The sequence below is a fragment of the Arvicola amphibius genome, unplaced genomic scaffold, assembly GCF_903992535.2.
Source record: "Arvicola amphibius unplaced genomic scaffold, mArvAmp1.2, whole genome shotgun sequence".
In the NCBI taxonomy this organism is placed as follows: Eukaryota; Metazoa; Chordata; class Mammalia; order Rodentia; family Cricetidae; genus Arvicola; species Arvicola amphibius.
The window spans coordinates 27,051-42,358 of NW_024582312.1; the positions used below are offsets into that span (position 1 = coordinate 27,051).

At 38.2% G+C, this 15,308-nt stretch overlaps 1 gene segment (V, D, J or C); it reads right to left on the reverse strand.

Moving 5' to 3' along the window:
• Positions 1-8,945: 8,945 nt before the first annotated feature.
• LOC119805772 lies at positions 8,946-9,443 on the reverse strand. The segment is given in 2 exon segments: positions 8,946-9,277; positions 9,359-9,443. Coding segments are annotated over 2 exon segments (375 nt in total).
• Between the last annotated feature and the right edge of the window lie 5,865 nt (positions 9,444-15,308).

A 15,308-nucleotide genomic window follows, 5' to 3' on the forward strand; every position in this document is an offset into this window, starting at 1 on the left:
GACTCTCTCCTGCTCTGTCAGAGGTTGCTGGCTTGGGTCAGCTACTGCAGATATTCTTGGCTCAGGACTGCTCTGGCAGAGTACACTGGCTCACCCCACAGGGGTCTTTTGTTTCAGGCCTGCTCCTTTGTTAGCTTCTCCCCCATACCTGTTCCTGTGAGGGTCCCTGCCTTAGGCCTGCTCCCATTGAGGATTCTCCCTTGTACTCGTTCAGGCAGAAATTGCTGACTCAGGCCTTGTGCACAGTTCTAATATTAAATTAGATGTTCTTCAATGCTTTTGACTAAAGGCTATTTAATATGATTTTGTGTGTGTTTTGTCAACCATTTATCAAGAACACAAACAACAAGTTTGAAAAAAATCTTCTAAAATGAACATCAAAATTTGTTGATGAAATCATACAGATAATGGTTTTTAAGCAATAATGTTTGTTCTAATATTTATTACTTGAATCATTTGGAATCAGTAACAAGGGACCACCCTTGTACAACTGGTTTAAAGATTTATGTAAATACCCCTGTATTTTTCCAAGAGATGTTTTCTGTGCTGTTTAATATATACAGAGAAAAAGACCTTTGTTAAGATTGTATCCCCAATACACACATGAATATACGAACTCATTTACTCACATACACATACAGACAGGAAGGAGGATGGAGGTAGGGGAAATGGAGGTGGATAAATGGAAACAGAGACTCAGACCCATACATTAGAAAAATAGTAACAAAAGTAGACACAGGGAGAATAAAGTAGAAAGTTCAAGTTTGGCCTTGCTGTATGTTAAATAACATCAAGGGAAAGTTTTCAATTTATTTCCTTAATGTGATGTGGAAGAAGATTTGCTGAATATGTGTTTATTATTAGTGTGTTTGAATCTGTACATTTAGGAAATTGTGTGAGGAACCATTAATGAAATAAACATGTTTATTTGGTTGGGAATATTTTAGGTAATAGTAAAATATTTTGGAGCACCAGTGGTAGTAAAGGATAGACTGAACCCTTAATAAGTATGATCCTTTGTGTAAGATATTGATTTTAGTCATAACTGTCATCAAAAGCTATGATATCCTAAATATTTTCCAAGGGTTCCTCCTTCATCTTTCTGAGCTGTAGAGAGTTTCCACAGTAAAGGGAAATTTGTACTTCTCAGTTCTAAAATATGTGGATCTGTGCCCTAAAAGTACTCTTCTTTTATTTCATTGTTTCCCCTCCTGTAAATGGTTCTGTTAGATTCTCTTTCAACTTCCAACACAAGGAACAAGCAGTTTCTGTGGGATTCTTTCAGAAGTCTGGGCACTTGGGAAATAAACAAGCAGCCACCTACAACATATTGGTACAACGACATGAGGCTGACTACATGCACATAAAACCTGAGAAAGCCTGGAAAGAAATTCTAGACACAGAAAAAGTTTAGCCACTTTTTTTTGCTGTCAACTTCTGGCAGTTCCTTTAAGAGAGGTTTTTTCCTCATTTTTTAATTAAATTTTCCATCTCCTCCCCTCTTCCTCCCCCTTCCATCCCCTCCTGTCCACCCATACCCCCATTCCCTCCCTCCCCAGGCCAAAGAGCCATCAGGGTTCCCTTCACTATGTTAAGTCCAAGGTCCTCCGAAATCCCCTTAAGTCCAGGAAGGTGAGCAACCAAGCTGACAAGGCTCCCACAGAGCCTGTCCATGCTGTAGAGTCCAAGCCCATTGCCATTGTCCTTGGTTTCTCGGTCCTCCTCCACCATCAGCCACATTCAGAGAGTCCAGTTTGGTCTCCTGTTCCATCAGTCCCATTCCAAATGGACTTGGTGATCTTCCGATAGTTCTGTCCCACCTTCTCCATGGGTGAATGCACCCCTCACGGTCCTGACTTCCTTGCTCATGATCTCCCTCCTTTTGCTCCTCATCAGGACCTTGGGGGCTCAGTCCGGTGCTCCAAAGTGGGGCTCTGTCATTTTCTCCATCCAATGCCAGGTGAAGGTTCTATGGTGATATGCAAGACATTCATATGTATGGCAATAGGATCTGGACATTTCTGGCTCCCTCTCTTCAACTGCCCAAGGAACTAGCTGGGGCATCTCCCTGGACACCTGGGAATCCCTCTAGTGTCAAGTCTCTTGTCAACGCTAGAATGGCTCCCTTAATTATGATATATAATTCCCTGTTCCCACATTCACCCTTCCTATATCCCAAACATCCTATTTCCCAAGCTCTCCCCATCCTCCCATTCACACTTTTCTCTCCCCATCACCCCATCCCCAATCCCACCCCACCCCCAAGTTCCCAATTTTTGCCCAGCAATCTTGTCTACTTCCAATATCCAGGAGGATAATTATATGTTGTTTCTTTGGATTCACCTTCTTATTTAGCTTCTCTAGGATCACGAATTATAGGCTCGATGTCCTTTATTTATGGCTAGAAACCAATTATTAGTGAGTACATCCCATGTTCATCTTTTTGGGCCTGGGTTACCTCACTTAGGGTGGTGTTTTCTATTTCCATCCATTTGCATGCAAAATTCAAGATGTCATTGTTTTTTACTGCTGAGTAGTACTCTAAGATGAATATATTCCACACTTTCTTCATCCATTCTTCCACTGAAGGGCATCTAGGTTGTTTCCAGGTTCTGGCTATTACAAGTAATGCTGCTATAAACATAGTTACTAATTGAACAGTAGCAGAAAAAAGCCATGCAGTTTTGAAATGATGGCTTTCTGGGCCATGAGGCCAGCACAAACTGACTCTTTCAACAGGTCGAGCATTTAAATACATTTTGTGGGGAGCGTGATCCAAGTTACTTCTTGGAAGCATGGGCAAACTGGTTATCAGAGTTGAGATGTTGAGGACTTCTCCAACCTAGCAGTCTCAGAGGCAGTAAACAGACTTCCATCATGTTGGACTGGGTGGAGCAAGCAGGCAGGGCCTTGCTTTTCTCAGCAATGCCACCTCTAGGATTTTAAGAAGCACTTAGCAATTTAAGAATCATTCCTGTACAGAAAATGATTAAAAATACACAATAAAAACAGATTAATATTTTAAAAAGACCTCTAAATGGGTCACAGTGCTGACTAAATACACATAAGTTTGAGAGAGAGAAGAAAAAGAATATAGACAGTTATAAAGAAAGTAAATGTTTTTTAAAAAGGTTAAATCTTTAAAGAAACAGAATACAGTCAGCCATAGATTAAAGGAGTAAAGAAAAATAAGCCTCATAAAGATGGAATATACACAGAGAGTCTGGATTATATATACAATTGTGCTTTCTTTGAATATTTTGACTGCAGAGAGACAGTTGGAAACTACCAAGCTAAGCAAACATATAATCTTTAAAGTTATCTTGATATCAAAGTTTGAGTCTAAGGATATGTTGCTTTAGAAAATTGTTTTTCTTTTGTTTCAACAGAGAATGAGGACATGTGGATTAATTCCAGGTTAATATGGCTTGATCAACTCCCAAAAGTTCACCTTGAACACCCACAAAAATACTTTACTTAAGAAAAGCAGGAAGTAATTTAGAGATAACTATGCCCAGATTTCCTAATATTGTTTATAGATGTTTGCTTTCCTTTAAAGGAGGATATACTATAGAGATTTGCTTTGGTATAGATCTTAGTTTATTGATACAAATTTAAAGTGAATTTTGTTATGCTGTGCATATGTATTTCTGGTATTGATTAAGGTATTGTGTTTGTCCAGCTAATTTATAAAGGTAACACATAATTAAGAAATATAGGTTAATAGATAACTGTCTATAATAGTCAAACTTGTCATGGTAGTTAGGTTCTCTAGATATATAGAGACATATTTCAGTTAGATGGGTATTCTTCAAATATTTCAGAGACCTTCAGAATATGGTGTTATTATATTTTAAGAACTTAGGACTTTTTATGACAGTATGACACATCTGCTCCTGGAGCCATCAATAACTTCAATAGGAAGATGTGCACTGTAGAGGCTCCTTATGGATTTTGCTCTACATTTGTTTAAGAAACTGCTCTTTCCTGGGCTGCTTCATGCTATGCTGAATAAAATGGACATAAAGGCCCCACAGAAAAAGACTGTGGAAGTTTTACAAGAAAGGTGATGCAGTCCGTTGGCCTTGCTGCTTCAAAAAAGAGACTGCCAGACATGCTGCAGGACACATAAAAAAGTGAGTAACAAACTGCCAATATAGGCTGAACTGTCTTTGTAACTTACTGCTTCATGGAAAAGTCTGTTGGATACTATGAGCCTGTAGGCTGAAAATGGATGCCCAAACAGTAGAGAACAACTTTGGGTAACTATCTAGGCAGTGAGATGTCTCTGTCAATTGTAGTTTTGGAAGTTGCTCACAATGCACTTCCTGTTTACTTAGATAATATTAGATCCTTCTTCAGTCTTTGATGGAGTTGAAGAATAGGTAATTATAATTTTAGTTTTCTTAAATTATAATATATATATATATATATATATATATAGTAACTGTAATTCTTGCTTAATAACTGTTTGTTATATGTAATTTTATTATGTTAAAGTTAAAATGTTCCATTTTATTTAAATAGAAAATGGGAGGTGATGTGGTATTCTAGGCTGTATGCTGTGAATGCCATTGGTTAATAAAGAAACTGTCTTAGGCCTGTGCACAGAAGAATACTGGTAGGCTGGGTAAAAGTAAACTGAATGCTGAGAGAAAGAAGGCAGAATCACGAGACACCATGTAGCTGCCAGAAAGGAAAGACACAAGCTGTCAGGTAGCACCTTGCTGGTAGGGCACAAACTCCATAGTAAAATATAAAATAATGGAAATGGGTTAATTCTAGATGTAAGAGTTAGCTAGCAATACACTTAAATGATTGACCAAGCAGTGATTTAAATAATATACTTTCTGTGTGGTTAATTCTGGAGTTTGTGCAGGTGGGAAATGAAAAAGCAGCATCCTACAACTTAGGTCTTCCAAACCGTCTCAAAAAAAGAAGAAGGAATATCAGAAATGTTTTTTCTATTGAATTTCTTATATATTCTCTGCATGACTTCCTGCCAAATAGTAATAAATTAAGTGATCCATAGTTACTGAAATTTTTAAAAAGTTCCTCAGGAAGAAATAATTTTTCCATTAAAGAAATTTTGGAAGTATCACATTCCCTGATTTCAAACTCTATTACAGAGCTACAGTACTGAAAACAGCCTGGTATTGGCATAAGAATAGAAAGAAGGCCAATGGAACTGAATAGAAGACCCAGATATTAATTCACACACCTTTGAACACCTGAATTTTGACAAAAATTAAAAAAATATCAAATGGAAAAAACAAAGCATAATTACCAAATGGTGCTGGCATAAATAGATATTAACATGTAGAAGAATGAAAATAGATCCATATCTATCACCAACACAAAGTTTGAGTTCAAATGGATCAAAGACCTCAAATAAAACCAGCTACACTGAAACTCACTGAAGAGAAAGTGGGACGTATACTTGAATGCATTGACACAGAAGATCATTTCCTAAATATAACCCCAGCAGCACAAAACTGAGAGAAACAATTAATATATGGGACTTCCTGAAACTGAAAAGTTTCTGAAGAAGCAAAGGAAATGGTCAACAAGACAGAACAACAACCTACAGAATGGGAAAAGGTCTTCAACAACCCAACATCAGACACAGGGCTGATCCTCAAAATATACAAAGAAATAAAAAATTGGTCATCAAATAACAAATAGTACAGTAAAATAATACATGAGTACAGACCTAAATAGAGAACTCTCAAAGGTTAATCAAAAATGGCTGAAAGATGCTTAAGGAAATGTTCAACATCCTTAGTCATCAGAGAAATGTAAATCAAAACAACTCTGCATTCCATCTTACAACTACAAGAATGGCCAAGATCAAATCTCTGATGATAACTTATGCTGGAGATGTTGTGGGGTAAAATAACACTTCTTTGCTGGTGGGAATGCAAGCTGGTACAGCCCCTTTGGGTGTTAGTGTGGAGATTTCTCAAAAAATTAGGAAACAACCTTCCTCAAGACCCAATAATACCACTTTTGGGTATATATCCAAAGTATGCTCAATCGTGCCACAAGGACATGTGCTCAACTATGTTCATGGCAGCATTGTTTGTCATAGCCAGAACCTGGCAACAACCTAAATGCCCCTCAACCAAAGAATGGATAAGGAAAATGTAGTACATTAACACAATGGAGTACTACACAGCAGAAAAAAAATATGATGACATCTTGAATTTTGCACGCAAATAGATGGAGCTAGAAAACATCATCTTGAATGTAATAACTCAGACACAGAAAGACAATTATGAAATGTACTCACTCATAAGTTTTTTAAACATAAAGCGAAAAATACCAGCCTACAAATTATAATCCCAAATAACTTAGACAAACATGAACACACTAAGAATGACAAACATAGATCTATTTTTCATGGGAAGTAGAAAAAGTCAAGATCTCTTGACTTAATTGAAATCATTGGGACTTTTGGGAGAAAGTTGAAGGGGAGGGGAGAGACAGGAAGAGAAGGAGGGAAAATGTAGAGCTCAATAAAAATCAATTTAAAAAAGAAGTTCAGCAAAATCCTGCACTTGAAAATCCTGCATTCACCATATGTAACAAAAAGTGTTACAGAGAATGGGGAGGAGAGTATTTTCACTACATGAATAGTAGATGTAGGTCAAGTATGCATGATAGGATACGTTTTAAGTGGCAAACTCTACATAAAATCTCACCACCCATCTGTTTAATCTGTGACTTAAGTACAGTATCAACAATTCCCTATCCAATGCAGCTTATAACCAAATGCAAGGATTCCTCTAGAAATTACTTATCAAATTGTAGGGTAAGGAGACTTCTAAACAGTTGCCCAATAGTTTGCCAATCCTCATATAGTTAATGGCCAAAGTACCCAATCTGATATTAAAAGCTTGGAATAAAATTTCTGGTGAGAATACTTCAACAGGCAATGTTCTGATTATAGACAGAATCTTTATGGCCCTTCATGACTCTCTTGATTTTATACAACAAATGTTATTCAGGAAGAAGCAAAGTAAAGAAGGTGATTCTTTCTTGTTTCTTTTAATTATAAGAAGCTCCATGTTGTAGGTTCAAACACTTCTCAACTATTACTGTTTTGATAAAAAATGGCAAAATATTGGTACAGAGGAGCATAAGACTGAGATTATGTAAGGATACTTGTGTTTACCTATGTGTTTCAAAATTATGTGTTTGTATTGGAGGAAAATGTCCATTTCTACAATCTTTGCAAACAAAACTTGCTATTTAAAATCAAAGTAAAAAAACTTCCCTCTAAATCACCTCCACAATATGAAACTCATTTTCACTATCCTTGTTGATGTCCATCTGAAACTGGTGAAAGACACAATCCAGCTTCAGAAATGTGGGGAATGAGCACAACCCAGGGCTGCTGAGGACAGAATCCCTGCTCTTACATTCAATCATAGCTTGCAATCCTACTTTTTTTCACAAGGCCATCCTGAATACTGAGGATAGTCTGTAGGTCTTGGTTGGCTTGGCTGGATGTCCATCCTGTTCTTCATTCCTAGAAATCTTATATTTGAGTCACTAATTCTTTCTGAATGATCTTTAGGCTGTGATTTTCATGATGGTGACAGATATTTTCAATGGAGAGGCAGAAGTTCAGAGCAGGTTCTGAGGGACTGCAACAACTATGCATGCTGTCCCACCTTGTTGGTAAAATTATGATAGTTTGGGGGCTATTAATTTCAGACAATATTTATCATACTTGGTTTGTTCAAATTTTTATAATGTTCAGAAATAGTTGGACAAAAATTTACAGAATTTATATAAGTCTTGTCAACTGAATGGAGTGGTTGTTCATTTACGTGGGAGTATGATAAGATTCCATTTGCACTGTTGATTTTGTTTTAAGGCACTGTGTTTCAGGGTCTATATTTGGTTAGAATTAAATTCTAATACTATTGGAATGAAATCACAAATCAATGAACAATCTCTCAAGATGAAGGTCTTAGCTTATCTAAGCACAAACTTTTCAATTCTATTTTATATCAGAGGTGAATCTTCCTCTGTCACATTTAAATATATTAATAATCACTGTGAACATGAATATTTATTTTATATGATATCTTAAATTCTATTACCAATTGATATATTTTCTTGAACAAAATATTTTGTCTTTGCAAGACAGTAAACATTGACAACACAGTTATTTTTTTTTTTTTAGTTTTTCGAGACAGGGTTTCCAAGTAGTTTCTAGAGCCTGTACTGGAACTAGCTCTTGTAGACCAGGCTGGCCTAGAACTCAGAGATCTGCCTGCCTCTGCCTCCCAAGTGCTGGGATTAAAAGTGTGTGCCACCACCGCCGGCTAAAACAGTTATTTTATACATTCCATCCTACACACTTTACACCAGTGCATACCCTGCTGTTCAGTACACATTGGTAATACAGCAGTAGTGATATGTGAAGCCCCAAAACAGAATATGTATCATTCTGTAGGCATCCCAGCAACTGGTTTGTGTGAACAGAAGAGGATGTGCTCCAACATACAGAGCGGAGTGTGTAAACAATCAAAAGTGGAATCACAGTTGTTACAGGAAAATTACTCTCATGTGAAATCTGCTGAGTTCCAAAGAGCTACTATCATTAAAACATATTCCTACAATGAGAAAGATGGCTCTGTTGGTAAAGGCTTCATTCACATTCAAAATGACGTGAAATACTGCCTTGTACCCTGTCTTAAGTGACACGTTTAGAAACAAATAAATGTGGCTTCACAAAATCAAAATATTTCATGATCAGAGAGAGGATTAAACCTATATAATCTTTGTTCTTAGGCAGTTAGAAGAAAAGCCAGAGGGAAAAATGAAGTGTTTTTCTTTCTCTGCCTGAAGTTTTAAAGTTCCTGAGATCAGTTAGGGCTGAGCTCCCCCTGTTGGTCAAGACGTCCTCTACGTGGAGGTTTGTGTCTGGTCTAATGCTGAAGTTCCCTCACTGTGTCTCTTGCACAGAAATATGTGGCTGTGTCCTCAGTGGTCAGAGAGTTCAGCTGCAAGAAGAACTGGTTCTTGGATGTGTCTCTAGTGATGGAGATGCGGCTCTTAAATGATGGGTTGTAAGTAGTACCACCACCATAAGTTATGTGCCCTATCCACTCCAACTTCTTCTCTGGGGACTGCCTGATCCAGCTCCAGTAGTAACCATTGGTAATGGAGTAACCGGTGACAGAGCAGGTGAGGGACAGTGATTGTGATGGCTTCACCAGGCCAGGTCCTGACTCCTGAAGCTGAATCTGGGACAGAATTCCTTCAGACAAAAAAGGGAATTCTGTCAATCACATGTTGTTAGAACCCCACATGAACATATGTATGAAGTGGAAACACTCACCAGGAAGGGCTGTCACCAGGTAAAGAAGACCAAACAGTTTCATCTTCTAGAATACACCTCCTTTTCTTCAGAGGTTGGCCTCCTGTGAGAGAGATGTGAGCTCCTACAGTACAGGAGGGGATTTAATATAGAGCTAGAAGATACATTTGCATGAGGGAAGTCATGCTAGACTTTATAAATTGGAGGTGGAGACTACCCTACTTGGTTATTACAATATGGTCAACAGTGTCTCTGACTTCCCACAGATAGAGTCTGGAATAAGAGAGCATTGCTACTACACTCATATATACTTACATCTTGGCATGAAAACACATCCACTTCCTAGTCCACCCTACCTACCAAATTCTTCTGTTCCTGTATTTTAAGGTCACAATTCAGTGCCAACCTTCTGTTCACACTACATTTCCTGAGTTCTTGATTTTGGATTAGTATGCCCATTTGGCCTATTAGCTCAGGCCTCTAATTAACTAACTCTTACATCTTGAATTAACCCATTTCTATTATTTTGTGTTTTACCATGAGACTTGTGATTTACTGGTAAGGTTCTTGGGGGAATCTGTCTCCTTTGGTGGCTACATGGCATCTCCCTGACTCCACCTTCTTTCTCCCAGCATTCAATTTAGTTTTCCCATCTAGCTCTATTATGCCCTGCCACAGGCCAAAACAGCTTCTTTATTAACCAGTGATAATAAAACATATTCACATATACAGAGGGTAATCCCACATCATATAATATAAAGCATATTACAGGTATATCACACAATCCCTACAGGACAGAAAATTATAGAAAGATCAAATTGAACTTAAAGATATGTTAAATAAGCAGAAAAAGTTGAGAAATACCCCCAGAAATAGATTCCATAATCTTTATTAACTTTGTATTTTCTAAATGCTAATGAGAAATAACCAAGAGCTACAGAGAGACAGTAGATAGTAGAAAGAAACTACAAAATTAAATTCAGCTAATGTGCTGACCTCAGAATGTAAATCAAGATATATGTTATATTAGGGAAACAGTTTTGGTTTTGTTTCCACAGAAGAAGAAAAAATATTAATACCATCAAAATTGATAAAGATTCAGTTTGAATAATGTAGTGAGAATCGGCGGGGCTGCGTCCAGCCACCCAGCCGCCGGCTAACTTTACACCCGAAATAATTACACGGAAACTGTATTCTTTTAAAACACTGCCTGGCCCATAGTTTCAGCCTCTTATTGGTTAATTCTCACATCTTCCTTTAACCCATATTTAGTAATCTGGGTAGCACCACGAGGTGTGGCTTACCAGGAGAGATCTTAACCTGCGTCCATCTCGGAGAGGAGCAGCATGGAGACTCACTATCGCGACTGCCTGAAGCGTCTCCCCAACTCTACTTCCTTGTTCCCACAATTCTGTTCTGTCTACTCCACCTACCTAATTTTCTGTCTCTTAAAGGGCCAAGGCAGTTTTCTTTATTAATTAACCAATGAAAGAAACATAGACAGATAACTCTCCTCCATCATTTCCCCTTTTCTGTTTAAACAAAAAAGAAAGGCTTCAACTTTAACATAGCAAAATTACATATAACAAAAGTTATCAAGCAAGTATTACAGTTACAATATTTAAATCTATTTTATCTTTTATCATAACTAAGGAAATCTATAACTATCTATTTATTCTTCAACTCCATCAAAGACTCCAGAAGGATATAATATTACCTAAGTAAACAAGTCATATGCAACTTTCAAACTCTAGAAATGACAGAGACAATTCGCTGCCTGAACAGTCACCCAAAGTTCCTCTGTACCGTTGGGGCATCCATCTTTGGCCTTCAGGCCCATAGTATCCAGCAGACATTTCCATGAAGCAGGAAATTTCAAAGACAGTTCAGTCACTTTCTGCTGTGTCCTGCAGAATGTCTCACAGACTCTTTAATGAATCAGGAACCCCGAAGGATCATCTCACCTTTAGGCAAGTTCAGCTGTCCTCTCTCTGTGGGTTCTTTGTGTCCAGTTTATGCAACAGTCCAGGCAAGAGCAGTTTCTTGCCCAAATGGCTAACAAACTCCATAAGTAGCCTCTTCGATGCCCATCTTCCTCTAGAAGTAGATTGGTGCTGCCAGGAGCAGACGTGTCTCATTGTCATGAAAAACCCTAAGTTATTAAAACATTAAATGCCATATTCTGCAGTCTTTGAAAGATATGAAGAATGCCTATCTGAAATATATCTATGCACATCTAGAAAATCTAACATGACTACAAGCTTGACTATTATCGATGATTATCCGTTAACAACCTATATTTCCCAATTATACATTACATTCTTAAATGAACTACACAATCACAATACCTTAATCAAGATCAGAAATACATATACATATAACAAAATTGACCTTAAAATCCATACCAATACAAATTATTCATATCTATATCATCTCCCCCTTTAAATGTAAAAGAACATTTATAAACAATATTTGGGAAGATGGGCGCAGTTATTTCTCTCCAAACTGCTTCCTGCTGAATGGGGGTGTTGTTATTTAGGTCTTTCATGGTATAACCTGTCTGCTAGGTTCATCTCAGTCAGCAGTGGAGAGAAGTAATTTTTTGAGGGTGTTCACAGCAACCTTTCAGGAGGGCGTGGTCTATCATACCATATTGGAATAGAAGCAATCCACAGAGTCTCATCTTCTGTGAAAACAAAAGGAGAAACTCTTTTCCAAAGCATCATGTTCTTAGATCCAAATCCTGAAGTCATACCATTAAAATGTCCATGCTGGTCTAGACTGGCAGCCCATATAATGAAATGTCTCTCTGTATTTAGCTCCTTTACAGTCAAAAATTTCAAAGAAAACACAATAAAATACATCATCCAGACTCTCTGTGAATTTTCCATTTTTATGTGGCTTATTTTTACTCTATCACTTACTTTATTCTGTCTCTTTAAAGGCTTTACTTTTTTTTAAAGGCATTAACTTTATTTTCTATATTTTTTCTTCTCTTTCGCTCTCAAGCCTACGTACATTTATCCAACATTGTGACCCATTTAAAGGCCTTCTATGTCTGAATCTTTCCTATTGTGAATCTGTAATTTTTTTACTATCCAGGAGCACTTCTTAAAAGGGTAAGCACTTCTTAAAAACTTAAGTTGCGCCAGGTAGAGGTAATAAGGTACCGCCTGTTTACAGCCAAGTCTAAACCTTAACTGCGCTGTTATTATGGTAATTACGATAGACCTGCCTGAGGTCAGCACAGTTTAGCATGGCGGAGCAGAGCCAGAGCTGCTACTGCCTCAGTCATGGCGGCAGAGCACCAGGAAGCCGCGTTTTAAAATGACTCAGATTTTTTTTCTGCCGCTATTGCCAAAACAGGAAATCTATCTACGGCACGTCCAGGCAAACAGCAAAAAGCTGTGTTAAACTCTCTCTCTCCTTTATTTAAAGCCCTCTCAGGTTTTTAAGTGGATTTAGTCACCACGTTGGAGCGCCAATCTGTAGTGAGAATCGGCGGGGCTGCGTCCAGCCACCCGGCCGCCGGCTAACTTTACACCCGAAATAATTACACAGAAACTGTATTCTTTTAAAACACTGCCTGGCCCATAGTTTCAGCCTCTTATTGGTTAATTCTCACATCTTCCTTTAACCCATATTCAGTAATCTGGGTAGCACCATGAGGTGTGGCTTACCAGGAGAGATCTTAACCTGCGTCCATCTCGGAGAGGAGCAGCATGGAGACTCACTATTGCGACTGCCTGAAGCGTCTCCCAAACTCTACTTCCTTGTTCCCACAATTCTGTTCTGTCTACTCCACCTACCTAATTTTCTGTCTCTTAAAGGGCCAAGGCAGTTTTCTTTATTAATTAACCAATGAAAGAAACATAGACAGATAACTCTCCTCCATCAGAATAAGAGCCACCTCTTAATTAGAAGACATGATAGTTCATTAAGCACCATGGCTGTCTAATCTAAGCTAACCTGTAAAACTAACAAATGCTTTTCATTTGATTAGATATAACTTGCTAAAAGACAATTTCCCCCAAATTAGGGTTGGGGTAGGGTTTTGTTTCTGTCTTTTCAGGAGAATAAAAGTATCCAGCTAAGAAATCTGAAGACAACTGGACAAATGAGATATCTGAAGAAAAAGGACAAATCATCCAGAAATTTTTTCTCAAGAGTAATTGGCCTATTGATATATCACATTTCCAACAGGATAAAATTTCATAAATCTTCCCAAATGTTTGTTTCTCCTGTTCTCTACAGATATCTAATACAAATGGTCTTTTTGTAGTACTAGTCTAGTTAAAAATCAAAACTGGCTTTGAAGTTGTAGTGTGTCTCTATCCTTCTCTAAACCCAAGCAGGCTAATTATAGTGAAATCCATACTCTCTGTCTCATATCAAAAGAACCACCTGATATGGTAGAGAAGAAAACCAAATATTTGAAGTTGGTTTCTGGCCCAGTGGGGGAGCCAACTATGGACTCTGCCCTCATAGATATCAGTTTCCCCACCATCCAGCCACACTGGGACTATAATTCAGCTCAAGGTATCAGCCAGGAGATGGGATCCTCATCTGGCACCACTGTCAGGGCACCCTAGAGCCAACCTGGAAGAGACAGTTTGTCATCTTGATGATGACCCCGACAGCTCTAAAGGTGGATGGAATGGTAACCTGGGTCCATTGCTTGCATGCTCGCCCCACGAATCCATTTGACTTCAAGGAGGACAACAGAGGAGAAGGATGGAAGCCTCACAGTACCCCACCAACCCTTTGAAAGTGTTGCTCAATAGTTTAAACTTATCTCTATAGATTTCCACTTGGCTGGCAGACACATCTAACTAAGTGTCAGTAGCTGACTACAACCTTCTCTCAATGACTGCAAGTCCTGGGACTTGCTGAAAGCTGATGTGGTCCAGTCCAGCTGATGTGCATGCTCCTTATCTCTTCAAAAGAGTCTGCAAACCAGATGCTTCTGATGACTGCCCCATTGCCTTAACTCCCTCCTTAACTTTGGCTAGCCTTTCAACCTTCTTGGGAATGTCCTCTTTGATTCTATGGTTCTGCATAAAGAACCAAGGTGTCTTTTTATTGTAGAACCATTTTAGTTAATAAATGAATTAACTGACAATGCTGGGCCTACTTTTGTGTGTGTTTATGTCAATGGGCATTATAGGTAGCCATTTTTGTCCTCCATGCCATAAAGTTCCCCCACCTCAGCATTTCAACTTATTCTGGGCAGGGGTCATGGGACAATGTCTTCTTTTCTGTAACTACTTCAAACTGACATTGGGTGTTGTGGTCAGGGAAACCATTATAAATCAAAGGAGCTGTAACTTATCTTTATGTATACATTTCTTCTTTAGAAAATTCTACTGTATTAGGTTTCTAAACTATCCCTTAATTGGGTCTTACTTTTAGCTCTTTTTTCCCTTATTCTCTTGTTCTCTTTCTCTTTTTGTCCTGCTTTGATCCTCTATTCCAGCCATCCCACAAAGCATCCACTACCATCTATACTACTTACGTTTCCTAAAGGCTATATATCCTCTCGACTCCAATCTCTTAAGGCTTAAAGTTCTTTCCTGTGAATTAGGCTTTTAATTCTGGCCCTGCATAGCTTGGTCTTTACTGGAGGCTTAAGAATGAGACCAGGACGTTGATGGAATCTGTATCACATAAATGGACATAACATTTCTTTTTAAATATTAGGTATTGTAGTTGATTTTTTGTAACTATTTGGAGTTCTGCCACCCAGATCCCAAATAAATAGAGAGGCTTATTATTTGTGAAGGTTGGCCTTGTTTTTTTCTTTTTTCTCTTCATATTTTCTAACATAAATTTTTCTGATTCACTTTACATTTTGCCTCTATTCTTTTTACCTGATGTGGGAGAATCTTCTGTTCATGTTGATTTCATTCGTTAATAAAGAAACTGCCTTGGCCAGCCCTTAGGTGGGTGGAGTAGATAGAACAGGAAGAAG